Source organism: Talaromyces amestolkiae, assembly GCF_001896365.1.
Source record: "Talaromyces amestolkiae strain CIB chromosome Unknown scaffold10.1, whole genome shotgun sequence".
Lineage (NCBI taxonomy): Eukaryota > Fungi > Ascomycota > Eurotiomycetes > Eurotiales > Trichocomaceae > Talaromyces > Talaromyces amestolkiae.
In genome coordinates, this window is record NW_024468046.1 from 384,663 (window position 1) to 402,583 (window position 17,921).

Sequence of the window (17,921 nt, forward strand, 5' to 3'; positions counted from 1 at the left end):
TTCTGTCGAGTAGGAGTAGTTCGCGAGTCCGGGAAGTCGCAACCGGMCCAGCCAATAACCTTAGCACCGCCAAATCTTGGTAAGCTCCATATTGATCTTCGGGAGGCCGGACGAACTATGTCATCGTCCGTCGGTCTCTTGGCCATAACTATGCCCTAGGATAATTATGCCTTGTACTAATATATACTAATCACTGGCAATTATATGACTTGGCTGGGGCTATGAATATATCATGCTCTAAATTTACGCCCCTGACTAATAAGTTTGTTGATGTGTTCAGTCTGGTTGAATGCTGTACACGTCTTGTCCTACACTGCAGTACTGTGCGAACACGGAGTAGACACCTCACATATCACATTAGGCATGTTCAACAATAGCATTATATATCATGATTATACTGTGCTCTTTGCTTAAAGTTAATGAAATGTAATTAATTCATAGCTAGGGTACAAGTATTGTATCCAGTCCATCACAATGCCGTCTATATATGCAATGCACTGTAAACCCAAATAAACACGCTAATCCCACCCAAATGCAAATAGAAAGAGAAAATTGTACACTGTGCAGTGTGTTATATGAGATGATGAAAAATAACAGAAAGGTTATAGCCTCGGGTTGAAGCGACTCAAGGCACGGAGCTTGGCTCCATAGAAGAAGAACAAAATCGGAACGGGAATCATAGCAGCAGTCAAGAATCCCAAAAGACTGGTTGCCCATGGAACGCCAAGGGTCTTGTACATTTGCGTAGCGAAGAGTGGGAAGCCACCACCGAGAGCACTTCGGAATAGAGTGTTGGCGGCAATAGCGGAGTTGGCAAACATCAAGTACACGTCAATCATGTAGTTCAATCCTTGCATGAAGATGATAAGAATACCGGCTCCGATGGGAATCCCAGCAATCACTTGAGGTACCCAGCTGACATCCTTGTTGGATGTCCAGCCAAACCAGAAGAGACCAATAGGCAGAAGAACGGAGCCAAGGAACATGGGTACTAGACGTTCTTCAGGAACGACACGTCCGTGCTTCTTCATCTTGCGGGCAAATCTAGTCTTGGTCAGGAAGATGATGAAAGCACATCCAAGCAAGACTCCAATCAAGATACCCAAGAATGGCAAGGCAGCCACACCGGCACTCTTCCAGCCACGAATTTCCTGGAAGGAGTATGGATAGGCCTCAAAAAGCAGATACAAAATACCATAGATGAGAGCGAGGTAAATGGTGACGCAGAGTAGAATAGGCTCGAGGAAGAGCATCTGGAAAGGGCGCGAGACATATCGGGTAAGAATATCGCCGGCCTTGGGAGGGTTCTCGTCCAACTTGCTGTGAAATGCCCAGTTCTTAGTCTCGACTCGTAGACGAGCTGCGCGTTTTTGAAGGAGGACAGGAGGGTATGTCTCGGGGACAACAAAGAAAGCGATGACCATGAAGAAACCAGCGGCAATCAAGGTAATCCAAGCAGTCCACCTCCAGCCAAGATGAGATTGAACGATGAAGCCACCACTATCAACATTAGATAAGTCTCAGATTGAGTAGGGGACGGCAACTTACAGAATAGGACCCAAAGTAGGACCGCCAAAAGTACCACCAGCAAACGAGGCCATGGCTACTCCTCGGTCGACAGGGTCCCAGATATCAGCTAGAGCTCCTCCAACAATAGCCAAAGGAGCACAGCCAAAGAAACCAATAAAGAAACGAGAAAGCATAATGGTCTCAAGATTCTGAGCAACGGCGACGGGGATTTGGAAGATGACAAAGACCAAGAATCCAAAGAACAATGGCCTTTTTCGGCCGAGCAGTTCAGAGATGGGACCCCATAACAACGGACCAAGTGCGAAGCCCTATAGATAATTAGCGCGGGGTTGACATCAGCGAGGCCTGGAAACATACAAAAAGTGGTAGACTGGTTGCCAGGATCATGACCTCATCTGATACACCAAACTCGGCGGCAGTGACCTGGGTAGCCTGACTAAACACACTAGTCGAAAAGGTGACCCATATCGTAAGAGAAGAAAGACACATGGTGATGGCCCATTTTCGGGCAGGCGAGAAATTCTGGGGATTCTCAGGGTCATCGGGACCATCCCATTCGACTAAATTAGGATCTTTTTCCGGGGCAGCATCTTTGGACGAAGCGGGGGCTGCGAATCCGGCCTCCTTTTCTAAATCTTCTTCTGCTTTCGTATCCGAACTTCGTCGAGAGCGACTCGGGCTGGAATCAACCGGGTTGTGTCTTTCGCCATGGCTATCTTGGAAGACACTTGGTATCGTTTCTAAGCGCTTAATATGCTCGTCCTGATCATGGGAGTGATCAAAGCTCAACCTCGTCGGGGTTGTGGATTGGGAGTCGAAGAACGACATTTCTTCTAAATCAAAGAACGCCATGACGGTCAGTCTGAGTACAATGTACAGATGAGGTTGTTGATGGTTAGACGAACTTATCGGTTAGATTATTGCGGGAGAGATGATCTCATTAATACCCGTACCTGGTAGGTGGGTAAGTACGCAGCGAGGCAGGAGCTACTATGTACTGGCAAGCGCAGGGAAGGCACGACAAAGAACGATCAAAGAAATTGACTTCAGACGTGAGCCAGTCCGCTTTTGTTTCTGATGTTCTGGAAGTTCTTTATTCCTGCATTGGGTCCCCTCCCCTTTTATGTACTGTGCTTCAAGTTGACCCATTTGTAATTGCTCGCTCTTTTTTTAGAGCTAAACGGACATAAGCTTCTGAATCGTGTTCTTGGTAAGCGGACAAAGTTGATCGGTAGGAGGAGACATATCCGTTTTTCATGATTGTTGGTTAAGACCACCAATCAACGAAAGCATCGGAGATAACTTGAAGCCCCACCATAAATTATTTTTTTTCCCGTCGGTACGTAATGCGAGCGACGTACCGAGTACGCAGTGCGTACTTACTCTGTAGTAGTATGCAGCTAACTTAGATGTAGTGTGGTTTCTAATCCATCTATTACAAATCGGCAGGGATTCGGATCGAAACTAATAGGTACCCTGTATGAAGTAGTGTGTCTACATAGTAAGATCGCAGGCAATGGCGCTTGTGATCACGATGACGCCATAGCCACCTGTCAGTAATCATTAATTGCCGTGCAGATATCAGTCATACTGTCACAGATCATAGTACGTACAATATCCAAACTGCTGAAGTGATCGGTCATCTGAATCCCTTGCGATTACGCGTACTTGTCACAGTGTGAAGATTGTACACTGTTCTCTCTTGGCATTCGAGCTGCCTGATTTTCAGAGCAAAGCGTGGCCAGGTGGTGGGCTGGTGGGCTGGTGGGCTGGTGGGTCCTTGGCTTAATATGAGCGCCCAATAAGAGCCCTGCCAGACGTGCCGATAGCCGACCCGGCACGTTTTGTAGGTCTCGGCATCGGTGGTTGAGCTACCGAATCCCTGCAGACGGATATAACAGACACGCGCCTACCGATCTCATCGCCGGATACACTGCACGGTACTATGTAGTCTTATCTCCATGTTGGTGTGTTGACAGCATGGATTCATCGTAGATCGATACATCCGTCTCTTTTTTTTTGGTAGTTGTCTCCATCGCGGTCGAGCCTTGCGACTAGAATAAGATTATTCTGCCGCGGCACTGAACAAAGACAAGGGACGAACAAAGAAGCTTGAGACTGGACCGAGTATATGCAATACTCTTGTCTCTATTGTGTTGAAACAGCCACGCGGGGTATATCTACACGGTTTCATCCTTTGTCACTCCATACTTGTTCCCGCTTCATTTACAGAGCATGCATACTCTCTTTGATTTAAAGATGCGTGAATGTTAACTCTTCAAATCCTGCAGTCGACATTGACAATGTGTTTCATGCTTTCTTTTGTTTTGCTTTTTCCAGACTGCGATCATACGGCTCGAAGCGTCTTCTGACCTCAGTCGGCATGGTAACACGACTCTGTTGGCGGGCGATATCTGCACCATGGTCATACTGTAGCACCGAACATTCAAATGGCTACCAGAGTGAGTATACAAAGTGGCTGACCAGGATGGACTTATAGGGTGAGGCTAGATCTGTTCCTCGCACACTAACCAATATAGGTTAGATTTTTGTCTAGACCCTGGGACCGAGGCCCAAAGCGGGCAAGCGCGGAAGATATGCAAGAAAGCAACGGCCAGGAATGCTTGCATGCTATTCCCGGCAGCACATCATTCCCCAGAGGCGACTGACTCTCTTCAATGCTACTAGTACCACTCGCCTCTTCCTTTTTTCTTTCTTTATATCATACGTCTTCTTTGTCTCTCGTTTAAACTTCCACCATCTCTCGCCTTGACTCCTAGATCGACTCATCACTAACTCGCCTTCCTATTGACTCATCCATATTGAGGAGACAGAGAGAGCTTTGACCTCCGCCGTGGCTTGTGGCTGCAAGCAAGAGATGTGATTGCCACGATCAATCATTGAAATTTGGAGTTGCAGATCATGACTTCTTCTTCTCTGGCTACTTCTCCTGCTTCATCGCCGGATGAGGCCCACTCCACTCTGGAGAGCGGTACCGTGACCGACGGTTTCAAGTCTGTTGATATTGCAGACCATGATGGGGATGAAAATCATATCGACCTTCCCGCGCACATACATGCGGCGTCTAGGTGAGTTTCCAATTTGACTGGATGTCAAAAAGTTACGTACGTACACGTACGTGGTATATGCGGAGATTTGGATTCTTACTAGCTATCAGGGCAATTCATCACACGTTACACCACGCCGTAGTCGGCCGTCTGCCCCTCGCACTACCACCCAAAACCAGCTCCCCGCATCTGTACGCCCTGGGAATATCACGCTTCTCCCGCATTTATCTCGCATTTGAAGCTGCATGGCGCGATTACCTCCACACATCTCCTACCAATCATGACCCCAACAACGACCAAGTCAGGTATCACACCTTACTGTCCGAAGCCTACATCCCAGCCATAAACCGCAGCGCGCGCCTTACCTCGGACATATCTAATTTGCAACGCGAATGGGGAGACGAGATTGTATCCGTCGCGCAACCGGCCGCACACGACGCCGCCCTGACAGACGCGGTCGCACACATCACCGAAACCGCGCAGAAGAAACCATACACCCTTCTCGCGTATTCGTGGATTATGTACATGGCCCTATTCAACGGCGGAAGGTGGATACGCGATCAACTCGCCAACGCGGGTCCTGAGTTTTGGTTTCGAGAACCACCACATACCGAAAAAGCTGCCTCTACTATTGGATCGAACTTCTTATCGTTCTGGTCCTTTGATGGTGACGAGGATGGCGAAGATATCAAACGCGCTTTTCGTGCCGCGTTTGTAGACGCATCGCGCAAATACCTGACTGAGGCTGAACGAGAGGATGTCATCCATGAAGCGAAAGTGTTATTTCAGCATTGCATCAACATTGTTTCGGAGGTTGACGTCGTGGTTGCGCTGGAGCGGAAGAGGCAGGACGAGGAGTTGCACGGACATCATCAACAATCTCGAGAGTTGGGAACGGCTGAACGGCAGTCTTTATTCATTATCATTACTCTGGGCGTTGGGTTGGCTTTGGCGATTAGTTATTATACACGATTGATGACATATCTGGGATATTAGCTGGACGAATAGACGATTATGACTTATATTTTTACCATGAAACAAATGTGTTTGTTAATGTGCATCAATTCGTGTACTATGAAACGTTAACAATTCAGGCGAAACGCCAAACCTCATTTTCCAAACCAAACCCCTATAATACAAGCTCCTACCATGCATGAATACTCATAACTCGTACAACGTCATACAAAACAACAAAACAACAATCAAGAATTAATCAACCCCCTCACCCTTTCCACCCTCGCAATGGCCTTCTCTAACCGATCCAGCCTCTTCCTCTTCTCCCCATCCCGCTTCTCGAGCAACGCCACCCTCTCCTCCAGCTTTGCGCGCGCCTTGCGTTCCTGCGCAACCATTTCGTTCGCCTGGCTAAATAGTTGGGCGGTGAGTTCTTCGAGTTCCGAGTGGGCTTGCGACAGTTGCGATTCGGCGGCTTTGCGGAGTCCCTGTTCGCGGTTCAGCGCTGTTTGAAGGGCGAGCGCGTTGCTTGTTGTTATTGTTGTTGGGTCGGACGAGGAGGCGGTATCGTGCGAGTGGAAACTGGTGTTGGCGCTGGGGCTGGTGTGACCTCCTCCTCCGCCAGGGCTGCTGTTGGTGTAGTTTGAGTAGGAGGTTTGTGGTGGTGTGCTGGAGTCTTTTGACCCGGCTCGCGAGCCCGTGCGACGGTAGGGAAAGTAGGATGCGAAGTTCGCAAAGCGGCCTTGTTGTTGTTGCTGCTGTGCATTGGCATCGGGTGTTTTGGGAGGGTAATCCGTGGCTGCGGCTGTAGTTGCGGTAGATTCGTGGTTATTATTCCAGGCTTGTGCTTGTTGTCGCAAGCTGTGGATTTCGTTCTCGTAGTCTGCTAATCTGACCGCTTTTATCACTTTAGTATGCTTGCTTGCCGTTTGAACGATCTAGGAAGCCATGTTGAACATACCAGTTTCCGACGCTTTTTCGCTGTAGATCAGCAGTTGAGCTTCCAACTCCTCTATTCGTTGCTGCGCGGCTGTCGCATCGTGTGAAACAGAGTCGCTGCCGCAATGCGGACATGGTGTGCCCGACACTGACTCCTTCATCGGGCCGTATTCTTCTCCTAATAACGTAGTTTTCGCTTTCGACGTGACTGTATAGACAGACGTAGCTGTTTGCATTGCTATCCCTAGATTCTATCCCGCTTGCGTTGTTTTTGATTTTGCTCTGACGATTGAGCTGGATTTAGTGAGTTGAATACTGCAGAACTCTGAAACCCGAGTTAGTCAGTCAAAGCCTTTCAAGGCAAAGGTGAGGACAAAGGTCAGGTGAACAAACCTTATGTCATGGAGCGCATCGTAACGGGCAGCTGACACAATTCAAGAGGCCAAATCACAAGGACCGAGGATGCGAAACACGAGGTCGTCAGGTACCGTTACAGATACCACTTGGGGATATAGCACTCGGCCAACTGAGTCGCGTTAGTCGACGATTGATGACATGTATGGACGTAACCAACGTTATAATTGTGTTAAGTTACATACGGAGTAATTAAAATAGGTTCTTGGGGTTCTGTTGATCGGACGTTAACTTTTTGAGTGATCGATCAGTAAGGGATTGCCCCATAATTAGCTCCTTGATGACGATGGGTCCTTCCCCGTATTTAAGGTGTCATTACCTCCGCGTTACCAAACTGCACTCTCGGCCTATACCGCTCGCCCTTTGTGCCCTAATCTGCTTCAAACTGCTGGTGTGGTACTCTTCATTCTGCATTGCTCGTTTATATACAGCTAACCAAATCTCTGAGGCGGAACGACAGAAGCGTTCCCCAAGACCTCATCAATTTTCTTCAACTCCTCTTCTCCCAGCCTCTTTGCAATCTCCAACGCCCTGACATTCTCTCTAACTTGTTCCACCCTCGACGCACCCAAAATGACCGAGCTAACGTTCTCATTCTTCAGCGTCCAAGCTAGGGCCAACAAAGCCAAACTCTCAGCCTTAAATTCCTCCACCAGTGGCTTTAACTTCTCGACGAGTGCTAGATTCTTCTGCCATTTTTCATTGCCCCAAGTCTCACGGAAGGCCACGGTGGGCTTATCCTTTGCTTCTGCCAACCGTGATCCTGGAGGTGGCGCATCAACACCATTGTACTTACCAGTCAAGACTCCTTGATACAAGGGACTCCATATCGTCAAGCCCGTGCCGTACTTTGGATACAAATAGCGAAATTCATCTTCAACCTTGGACCGGTGAAGAAGATTGTACTGCGGCTGCTCAACTACAGGTCCAATCAACCCTAATCTATCGGCTACAGCCCACGCATCTGCAATTTCGGTGGCGGTCCACTCGGATGTACCCCAGTAGAACACCTTGCCCGTTTCAATCAAGTGGTTGAAAGCGCGCACAGTCTCCTCCACTGGCGTCTGTCGGTCAGGTCGATGGGCAAACACGATATCGACATATGGAAGTTGTAATCGCGCAAGTGAAAAGTCAATGCCCTCCAGAATATGCTTTCGCGACAGACCAACATTATTCAGAGGACGCGATGGGTCGGCAGCATTGTTTTGGCCGAAATATAGCTTTGTGGAGATCACGAGATCGTTTTGTTTCCATCCGTATTTCTTGATGGCCTTGCCAAGAGTCACCTCTGCGGCGCCGGCCGAGTAGTTTTCAGACGTGTCAAAGTAGTTGATTCCAGCATCGTGGGCGGCTTTGATACACTCAAATGCTCGTTCGTCATCGACGTGGCCACCGTATGTTATCCAGGACCCGAGAGACAGCACGGAGACCTTGAGGCCAGTTCGGCCGAGGAAACGGTATTCCATTTCAGACATTGCAAGCCCAATATAGACAGTAAGGTGTGATAAAAGCCAAAAGAGGGATGAGGATGAGGGCGACCTTCTCGCACAGAGAATGAAGTGGAAGGCTTCGAAGTATGATGGATCAGCTGAGTTAGGGCTCGCTTTTCTCGCCGTGACCGGACTCTACCTAAGCCAGCACGCCATAATAGGGCGATTGCCAACATCCTTAGTACCTTGAATGCTACATAGCAAGCAGCATACCATAAAAGTATTCTACTCTGCGCCAAAAAACTAGTTTGTGATCGTCGAGTTGCGACATTGCGGGATGCAATGATGCCTTTTCGAAAACGCATATAAGAAAGTAATCGGCTATGCGAATATCCGTAGAGCATGCGCCTAAGATATATAGTGTCTTTGACGACATACACACTATTATGTTGAAAATAAAAATATTTCCTAGTTTGGAAAAAACGTCCGGTTCCCATTCCGACTTCCTCCTTGCCCTTTCTAACTACGTTATGGAGACTTTCGATTTCTCATCACAGCTACCACTCAGAATCAAGATATTGCTGACACGTTACTGGCAGGGATCTTCACCGTCGGCGTCGTCTCCCTACCGGATGTCTCTCCGGATTGTTCTTCAAAGTCAATGCCATCTTGCTGGCGCTCCGATCCCAAACCTTTACTTTCTTGATGGCGCATGTATGCCAGGATCAACGCAAAAATGGCGATTGCGAAATTAAATCCAGCCGCTGTGTAGTTACCGGAGACGACTGCCGGTTGATCGACGGTTTGAAAGACGGCAAGAGGGCTGCGAGGATGGTCAGTACGGTGGGAGCCTGTAAGTGCGCTAGTTGCGTAGACTGGACTTACACGGTGGCAATAAACACCCACGCCCAGACGTTGAGTCCAGCTGATGCAAATGCGCGAGTTCCTGGATCTCCGATTCTAGGGATATCTTATTAAGACACCCTCATCAAAGGGGGGAATGCGATAGCTTACAAGATCTCCTGTGTCCATGCCCAAAACATGCTATTACTTGCCTGGCCCCAGCCTGTTTGGTAGTATAAGAACCACCGAAATGCCTTGTTCTTGGGGAAGACAGGGGTCGCTCCGAGCAATATGCAAACGATGCCGTTGACAACACCTCCAAGCACAAGCATGGGCCAACGACGCCCTTTGAGCCATGTATCACCTACAAGTATATCGCCTTAACATGTTGATTCGATGATAACAGGGGAAACGGAGAGAACTAACTTGACCATGCCATGCCGATCGTGATGACCACAGTAATCGCTTGAATAGGGGTGGGATAATTATTGATTTGAGCGACGGTATACGAGCCAGGTTTGATCGTATTCCACGCCTTGAACCAGAACGCCATAGAATTTGAAGGATAGTTTCCTATAGAATTTCCGATTGAAATTCCCCAAAGCAGCCATATACTTGGCGTGAAGATCCAACGTTTCATTTGCTTCAGAGTAAATCGTCCTTGTTTAATTCGCCCTTCCCTGGGATTCCTGTCGCGAGCGAGTTCGATATCCTGTGCACTGAAGATCCAGTCAGGCTTTTGGCGAGCTGGGACGTCTGGGAAGAGGAAGAATTGCGGTATGAGAATACCGAGGGATATTATGCCGTCGATTATGAAAAGCTGACTCTCCTGATTAGCTGAGATTCCAACCTTTTGAAATACTCAAGCATACCCATTGCCAGCCTGCCATCCCATGAACACCGTTCAGTCCATCGTATGCCGCTGCCTGTAGGTAGCCACTGAACATAGGTCCAATGGCAGTCGCACAATTGATGATGGCTAGACGTTTGGACAATTCGCCTTTCTGATACCAGGCACCGCAGATATACACAATTGCAGAGTAGTGACCTGTCTCAAATAGGCCGACGATAGTTCGAATCACATACATCTGAAGCGGTGTTTTCATCGCAGCTTGCGTGAATGTTCTTGACAGATTCGTTAGTGTTGGTTTAAAGTTCATCATACTGAGTCAATTACTCACGCAATTGTCCACCCCAGCTCGATGAGCCTAACGATTCATGTCAGGATAATAATCAAGATAAATAAAAGCTCAGGAAGCACTCACGGGATGAAATATCTCGGATTGGTTCGAGTTAGAGCAAGGTTAGAGGGCCAAAGACCTATGATCTATGCAGTAAAGTTAACATGCTGCGCCCGAAAACATACAGTAAAAGATTGCACCTACGTTGGCAACGCTATAGCAGGTTACGGCATAATTGAGTTGCTGTAAATCAAAGTCAGCGATGAAATGAGTCGCCAGCCACCAAGAAAACGCACATTCCCATAGAGCTTAAGGTCCTGTTCCATGCCCGAAACGTAAGCCGATTGAAGATTCGATTTGTCAATATACTTGATAAAGGTGCCCAGGCATCCAAAAGTAATCAAGAGTGCATCAAGCTTGAACAGAAGATGTCTTTCCTAGATAAATCAACTGAGGTTAACCAGCTATTTCTGAGCATGAATTCTTTGGCCTTACTTCAGGGGACCGGTCAAAGGAATCCCAAACGTAGCGCTTCCAGGTCCCTCCTTCAGCAGAAATATCCACATCTCCATTGAGTGCCGAGGGCTTCGTATGGTCGATTTCGTTAGGGTCAACCCGGTCTCCTAGCTGGGTAATGGCGACAGACATGGCTACATGTGTATACCTAGTTACTTCACACGGAATGATTTTCAATGAGACGCTTCTTATACACCTTATATAGTTTCCAAATCTGTGCTCCATTATAGTCTAACCGATAATTTACACGAATATTCGACTATCCAAGTTTGTACTTCTTGTCGGAACCTCCCCGACTCATTAGGGCACGATGAGCACGTCAACGCTCCATCCGAAGGCGAATCTATAGTCTGCAACACACTTCCAAGATATAGCCTTACAACTACCGAGTCATTATGCGAACTAGCACGAATCGTAGCGCCTGGCGATATCGGATGCCGGCGAGCAGTCCGTGATTCAAGTTATTATCCCTGTTGTTGACACTGGAGAAAGCCCGGACATAAAGTGTTGCGCACGACACGCTTGGACGCTAGATTTTCTTGACAGACAAATGGTACCTTCCAAGTTCAAGGTAGACAATGGCGATTTCACCAAGCAATTCTGAAGCCCTACTGCTCGGAGGCAAGATCGAGACATTTGCTGTCCCAGGCAGTCGAACCGTCCATGGCAAGACCTTTCCACTAGGCATCAGGCCGAAAGATGACCAACAATTCCAGACTGTAGAGTCTGCGGTTGAATATGTAAAAGAGCTAGCTAAAACTGGAGTTTTTGACCAGCTGCTTTCCCAGCGTAAGTGAATACTCATCAATATAAACCCATCGGCGTCACACTCAGTCATCCTACCTAGACGGTACAATTCTCTTTCGCCATTTCCCGATCCGCAACGCGAAAGATTTCTCCTCCTTCGTCCGAGCCTTCAACTTGCCCCAGCCTCACAAAGAGATCGGTCTCGCTGGGATCAGGACCCTTGTGACAACGGATGTCAAAACGGCGAACGAAGAGCCGCCAGATGTCAAGTTTTACTACCACTCGGAATACGGTCGCAGTGCACATTTTCCGGCAGTTTTGTTTTTCTATTCTGAGATTGTGCCTCATACGGGTCAGAACAAAGCCCATAGGCAATGTCAAGTTGATATAGGCTGACTATATCCGCGTCTAGGCGGCCAAACCCCGATACTATCGTCAGTTGAGCTCTATGACCGCCTGAAGGAGGAATTGCCAGAGTTTGTGAAAGATTTAAGCGATAAAGGTAATTTCTACTTACAGGCATGTCATTTTCGAGAACTTACATTGAGATCACTAGGAATTATTGGTCTACAGTACTTTCCAGCCAAGGACGACCCGGAAGCAGAACACATTGGCTGGAACTGGAAGGCAAGCAGACGACATTGACCCTCAGTTACAAGATAAAAGATCTAATTCTATCAAACATAGGACTCCTATGGCTTTGACATACAACCCGATGACTCACTAGAAGTCCAGCACGCCAAAGTCGAAGCTGTCCTGCAAAATGATCTAAAGGCCGAGGCAGTATGGCAACCAAACGGGGCACTACACGTTTTGCAACGTCTTCCAGCAATTCGCAGAATCGCCTCTACCGGCAAACCCACATTTTTCAATGGCTTCGCCGGAGTGTATGGTCGAGCAAAGGACAACGCGGCACTAGCACCTCCATACCGTGGCTTGGATAATAAATATCATCTTCCCACTACCTATGGTGACGGATCACCTATCCCGAATGAATATCTTGATCGTCTGCTAGACCTTTCGGATGAGATTGGGTTTCTTGTGCCATGGCAAGAAGGTGATGTTGCTTTTATTGATAATTATACCGTCCAGGTAAGATTTTTCTCTTCTTGAAACCATGTCTCATGTCAATGCTGACGGTATTGACTTGTTTAGCATGCCCGTTCACCTTGGGAAGGAAAACGATCTCTGCTTGTTAGCCTCTGGGATGGCAATGAGAAATTCGTACCCTTGTAACAGATAGTCCAGTCATTATATTCGGGTCAGGCTGACGTGCATGAGGCGAAGGTACTTGATTTACAGATATTTGACCAAGCTCTAGACCAACCTTAGAGCTTGGAAGGATATAACCTAGTAGTTTCTACAATATACAGCTAGCACCATTTTTCAACCAGTGGCTGTTTTTGAAACCTCGGAAGCCAATTGGTCGTGTTTGTATCATCTATCATTAATATCAATAATTCATCTCGTTGCACCACAACCCATTACTCCGTCCACACACAAACCCTGACATCATCCAGCCTCTCATACATGCAGCGCCAACCTCTTGATCAACCTTGCTCAAGCCTAAAACATTTCACGAATTTTGTCGCTCGTCAAAGCCAACATCAACGCAGTCGAGCCACTCACCACCGCCATGACAATGTTCATGACTCCCCACCCAGCTGTCTGGGCGAGGGTTCCCGCAATTATAGGTCCCAGTAACTGTCCAGAGGCCCAGGCCATACCATGAAGAGCATATGCCTGAGCATTGGCACCTTTCGCGCCAAAGATTCCTGGAGATTCTTTCTCTTTGCGTTCGATTGGCTCGCTGATCTCTACTATGAGTGGGAGCAGTATTGCGGAGAAGGAGAAACCAGCTCCGATAAGTAATGCTATGAATAAGATGCGTGATTGACGTGAATCGTCGGTGACGAATTGGAAAAGGATGAAAATCGGGACGAGGGAGCTGAATGAGGTGACGGATACGATGCGGGGGCCGTAACGGTCGATGATTGATCCTATTGAGCATAAGTTTATGAGATTCCAGAAAGCGATGTTCAAATATACCGATGATTGGAGAAATGACACTAGGCAATGTCAAGACCAAGAAACACATGCCGATCTCGAAAGACTCCCATTTGAAGTTTTGGATCACAAATACTGGGACGGTCTAAATAACAATGAGTTTCGTTCAACAAGACTGATCAAGATGGAAATACCGTTTCAAAAGTGGTCCAAATTGCCGCATCAACAATACTTGCAATCAGTAGTACCAAGAGCTGGCCGGACATCGCTAGACGGACGATAGGCGGGATGCAACTCGGTGTATGAGGGCGTAGAGAGCCTTCTACATCGAGGTGTGACTGATTCAGACTACGAGTCTGGTAGTCTATAGGAGGATCATCCCTCAGTAAGGGCTCCGTTTCGCCCTCAAGGCTTTTGCCTTGTGGTTTGGTCGTTGGTTCGATCATGAGTAACCGAAGCACGACGTCGACACCGATTAGGGCTAATGCGACCATGAATACTGAATCATAGCCTGCTCGGTCCAACCTTTGCGCACGAATCAGTATATATAGTCAACATGTTATAGGTGAATTGAGCATCAAGTGGCAACGTACAGAATCCCACCCAAAGCTGGTCCCGCCATGGTCCCAATGTTCATCGACATGGAGACATACCCCATCGCAACACCCAGCTGATCCTTTCTCATCGTATCAACCACGAGGGCATTTCCGATAGTCCACATGGCAGCTTCAGCCAGTCCCTGCAAGCTACGTGCGATGATCATCGTCGCGGGAGACCTAGCAAGCCAGAACATTATCGTCGCGCCGGCGACTGCAATCAGCCCGACTAGAAATGGGAGTTTGCGTGAAGAGCCTTTGTCGGCGAAATATCCAACAACAGCTATATCATGAATCAGCATACTAAAGAAGTCATCATGAGATGTATGACTTACGGGAACTAATTAGCAGTGCGCCGCCGAATGTTGCGAGCAAGATCGCCATCCATGTTTGCACTAGTCGACGTTAAAATATGGCTCTATCCTCGATGATTTGAACTCACATTGATCATCAGGTAAGTGAAGTCGGTCCCTCAGAATAGCTGGGATTAAAGGTATTACCTAGCCAGAGTCAGTCCGAGGTCCAGAATAGCTTCACGCACAGCAAGAAAGATTACCATTCCATATATAAAGACATCCTGTCCACTGTCAGTCACAAACGATACCTAGCAATGAAATCCCAGACATACCGCAAAAATCGCAACAGAAACTACGATAATTATAAAAGTTTTCGAAGACCGGAAAGCAGTCCATTGCTCTTTTGCGCCGTTTTCAACAGTCTCAACACTCGCACTCGGCATTTTAGATGTTATAATAGAAGCCATTATGTTGAAAATGACCTTGCACAAGGATAATATATGCGCGAACAGGGATGTAAAAGCTAAAAAGCTTTTCCTTCAGGTCGAACCCCTCACATTGATAAGCGGTCTGGCGTTATCTGTTCTCTTTGGTGGCGGCTAGATGGATTCTAGCTGCATGGAGGGGTTCGTACACTAGCCAGAAACTCAACTTAAGATATGCGACTACAGGATGATCAACTTTTGTTCTAGACTTTGAGTCTTGATTAGTGGGGACGATGCTGTATCACATTTTACTGTATGGTCACTAGTTCACGCACGATCTGATAGCTTACTAGGTGCGTATACCTCCACCTTTATGCCCGATATACATCGGGTCCATGTTGACGATCATCTCATATCATTCAACAAGACCTCGATATTTGACATGCGATCCATGGACGAATGGAAGAGCTAATATCCTAGCTAGCGACGAGGCTCAGCATGCGTCCTCAGAGCCGATCCGATTTCGCCATCGCCATCATTTGCGCCCTTCCCCTCGAGGCCGACGCTGTCGAGGCTCTCTTTGACGAGACATACGACCGACTAGGCAAATTCTATGATAAACAACCCGGAGATGCAAACGCATACATAAACGGCAGAATCGGGAACCATGACATTGTCCTCTGCTACATGCCCCGGATGGGAAAAGGGAGCGCAGCAAGCGTGGCTTCAAGTCTGAGGGTTAGCTACCCTATGGTCCAGATTGCGTTGGTTGTTGGGATTTGTGGCGGTGTACCATATCTATCAGATGGCAGGGACGCAGAAATATACCTTGGAGATGTCATTATCAGCGATGCTGTGGCTGAATATGATTTTGGGAGACAGTATCCAGGTGGATTTCAACCAAAGTCCGATGGCCATAAGGATATGTTGGGAGGACCCAATCGAGAGATCCGGACTCTTCTTGCTGCTTTGAAAGCAACTAAAACCCGGATCGAATTTCAGGATCAGATGTTACAACATCTTCATAATATCCAACACTTAGATGCAAGATGGCGGCATCCAGACGGGTTGAATGATATTCTTTTTGAGGCTAGATATCGCCACAAGCATTACATTCAATATTCATCTGCTGTCTGCCAATGTTTTAATGGTGACATGCAAGATGAAATATGTGAAGAGGCACTGGAAAACAGCTGCGACAACCTTGGATGCGACAGGGACCGAATTCGTCGTCGTCGAGACAGTGCCAACAGGACCAAACTATCTGTGCATATAGGAAAGATAGCTTCGGCCGACACAGTAATGAAATCCGGAGAACATCGTGACGAAATTGCCGGAAAAGAGAATGTTATAGGATTTGAGATGGAAGGAGCTGGAGTATGGGACAATATTCCATGCATCATCATCAAGGGGGTATGTGACTACGCTGATAGCCATAAGAATAAGAAATGGCAAGAGTACGCTGCTGCAACGGCAGCTTGTGGACTCAAAGCCTTTCTGGGGTACTACAAAACAGGTCAGCATTCCCTTGGAAAGTTGTCTATGTTATCAACTGATTCTTAGCAGAGAAAAACACTCGAATCGTTGAGCATGACCTTCAAATCTCCATCAATCATCTAAACGAACAGTCTCGCGCAGCTGCTATATTCATATTGTACAACCCCTGAAGTCAAAGAGTAGCTATAGTACGTTAATATTTTTATAGCTTTGCCTTTCTCTATTTCCGTGGAATACTCCTCACAGTCCACACCCGGTTGACACGACTCATCACGCCCTGGTCAGAACTACCGGCAGTTCTTGAAGATGCACATTTAAGACGCTTTACGATCCCTCTTGATACCATCAACACATGGGAGGTGTGAGCATGTTTCATCATTCACCCTTCGTTCCTCCAGCCTCTAGGGCTAGGCTGATAAGAAAGTCTGTAGATCTTTGACTTCATACTCGAACAACATTTCGCCGATATGCCGGGGTTTCAACAAGTGAAAAAAGGAAGCTATGTTCTCGAAGATTCACTTTCTCGCAGACAAGTCCGACACACTGACGCATTCAAAGCGTGCTTCAGACCTGGGCGACGGGTTTTTATGAGTATGCTTTTTCATTTGAAGCAACATGAAGAATCTACTTGTCCCAGTTGTCATGCAATTAATCTAGGTTCGGGGCAATCTGATATTTGTTGGTATATTTCGTGAACCGTCTTTTCTTTGGAGTCTGTCTAATATGTGGGTAGCTCGTTTTGCGGAATGCAATATCGTAGAATAACGGAAGTGATTGAAGACGACAACAAAATTGAGAGACCTTCAAGTCAACCCGGTAGTGCGAATGCGAAGACAGCCAAGGCAAACCCTGACCGCGTCCATGTGTTTATCGGGCCCAAGACMCCCGCCGAAGCCGATACGACAGGCGACGATGTTACTCAATTCAAACGAGTTCATATAATCGCTGGACCTGATACCAGACGCCCTGCTGCTGGGACTCTACAGCCTTTGGCTAGCACCGATTTAAACTTTGACATGAATACTTATCGTCGACCGACGCTACCGGCCCCTACAGAATTATTCAATAGTGGCACCGTTTTAGGAACTGACGCATACTCACTCCTAGAGGACAGCTCACCTATCACCGTCAGCACTCGTCGTGTCTTTGCATACGAAAGTGATGACGGGAATGAAGTCACTATGAGCGTTGCTACCGCAGAAGAAGCCGAAAAGGACCTTCTGCATATACGACGACGCGGATTTGACAGTCTTTCTAGTTCAGCAGAAATCTCATTGATGCCGTCGCTGCATGAGGACGAAGAGCCTGTTAGTGTCGCGTAGACAGAGCCAATATATTAATCAGAGGAGGCAATTTTCTGGAATGCTTCTTATTTCTTTTCCTATCTTTTTTAATTTCCATTCTTCTCCACGGCTCCCACCAGGCGCTCTCACTCACATATAAATGACGAGAATAAGGCTCCATAGAATATAAGGAAG

At 47.4% G+C, this 17,921-nt stretch overlaps 9 protein-coding genes across 9 annotated transcripts; 4 read left to right on the forward strand and 5 right to left on the reverse strand.

Annotated features, from left to right (window-relative positions):
- Positions 1-602: 602 nt before the first annotated feature.
- On the reverse strand, positions 603-2,382 carry BHQ10_005609 (uncharacterized protein; the record flags this gene model as incomplete). The annotated part of the gene is made up of 3 exons (XM_040878104.1): positions 603-1,500; positions 1,549-1,838; positions 1,888-2,382. The coding sequence occupies 3 exons, from the start codon at positions 2,380-2,382 to the stop codon at positions 603-605; spliced, it is 1,683 nt and encodes a 560-aa protein (XP_040734113.1).
- Positions 2,383-4,452: 2,070 nt separating this feature from the next.
- On the forward strand, positions 4,453-5,594 carry BHQ10_005610 (uncharacterized protein; the record flags this gene model as incomplete). The annotated part of the gene is made up of 2 exons (XM_040878106.1): positions 4,453-4,619; positions 4,709-5,594. 2 exons carry the CDS (start codon positions 4,453-4,455, stop codon positions 5,592-5,594), a joined length of 1,053 nt encoding a protein of 350 aa, XP_040734114.1.
- A 206-nt stretch (positions 5,595-5,800) lies between these two features.
- On the reverse strand, positions 5,801-6,727 carry BHQ10_005611 (uncharacterized protein; the record flags this gene model as incomplete). Its single annotated transcript, XM_040878107.1, has 2 exons — positions 5,801-6,450; positions 6,514-6,727. The coding sequence occupies 2 exons, from the start codon at positions 6,725-6,727 to the stop codon at positions 5,801-5,803; spliced, it is 864 nt and encodes a 287-aa protein (XP_040734115.1).
- Positions 6,728-7,336: 609 nt separating this feature from the next.
- Positions 7,337-8,380, reverse strand: BHQ10_005612 (uncharacterized protein; the record flags this gene model as incomplete). Its single annotated transcript, XM_040878108.1, has 1 exon — positions 7,337-8,380. The coding sequence occupies one exon, from the start codon at positions 8,378-8,380 to the stop codon at positions 7,337-7,339; it is 1,044 nt and encodes a 347-aa protein (XP_040734116.1).
- A 525-nt stretch (positions 8,381-8,905) lies between these two features.
- On the reverse strand, positions 8,906-11,007 carry BHQ10_005613 (uncharacterized protein; the record flags this gene model as incomplete). The annotated part of the gene is made up of 10 exons (XM_040878109.1): positions 8,906-9,158; positions 9,221-9,295; positions 9,350-9,542; positions 9,605-9,998; positions 10,051-10,303; positions 10,360-10,386; positions 10,444-10,505; positions 10,564-10,602; positions 10,656-10,796; positions 10,855-11,007. The coding sequence occupies 10 exons, from the start codon at positions 11,005-11,007 to the stop codon at positions 8,906-8,908; spliced, it is 1,590 nt and encodes a 529-aa protein (XP_040734117.1).
- A 446-nt stretch (positions 11,008-11,453) lies between these two features.
- On the forward strand, positions 11,454-12,858 carry BHQ10_005614 (uncharacterized protein; the record flags this gene model as incomplete). Its single annotated transcript, XM_040878110.1, has 5 exons — positions 11,454-11,664; positions 11,723-11,974; positions 12,035-12,124; positions 12,350-12,714; positions 12,778-12,858. 5 exons carry the CDS (start codon positions 11,454-11,456, stop codon positions 12,856-12,858), a joined length of 999 nt encoding a protein of 332 aa, XP_040734118.1.
- A 330-nt stretch (positions 12,859-13,188) lies between these two features.
- On the reverse strand, positions 13,189-14,988 carry BHQ10_005615 (uncharacterized protein; the record flags this gene model as incomplete). The annotated part of the gene is made up of 8 exons (XM_040878111.1): positions 13,189-13,622; positions 13,672-13,774; positions 13,824-14,154; positions 14,223-14,508; positions 14,561-14,620; positions 14,668-14,725; positions 14,782-14,802; positions 14,854-14,988. The coding sequence occupies 8 exons, from the start codon at positions 14,986-14,988 to the stop codon at positions 13,189-13,191; spliced, it is 1,428 nt and encodes a 475-aa protein (XP_040734119.1).
- Positions 14,989-15,444: 456 nt separating this feature from the next.
- On the forward strand, positions 15,445-16,509 carry BHQ10_005616 (uncharacterized protein; the record flags this gene model as incomplete). Its single annotated transcript, XM_040878112.1, has 1 exon — positions 15,445-16,509. One exon carries the CDS (start codon positions 15,445-15,447, stop codon positions 16,507-16,509), a length of 1,065 nt encoding a protein of 354 aa, XP_040734120.1.
- Positions 16,510-17,189: 680 nt separating this feature from the next.
- BHQ10_005617 (uncharacterized protein) lies at positions 17,190-17,765 on the forward strand (the record flags this gene model as incomplete). The annotated part of the gene is made up of 1 exon (XM_040878113.1): positions 17,190-17,765. One exon carries the CDS (start codon positions 17,190-17,192, stop codon positions 17,763-17,765), a length of 576 nt encoding a protein of 191 aa, XP_040734121.1.
- Positions 17,766-17,921: the final 156 nt, after the last annotated feature.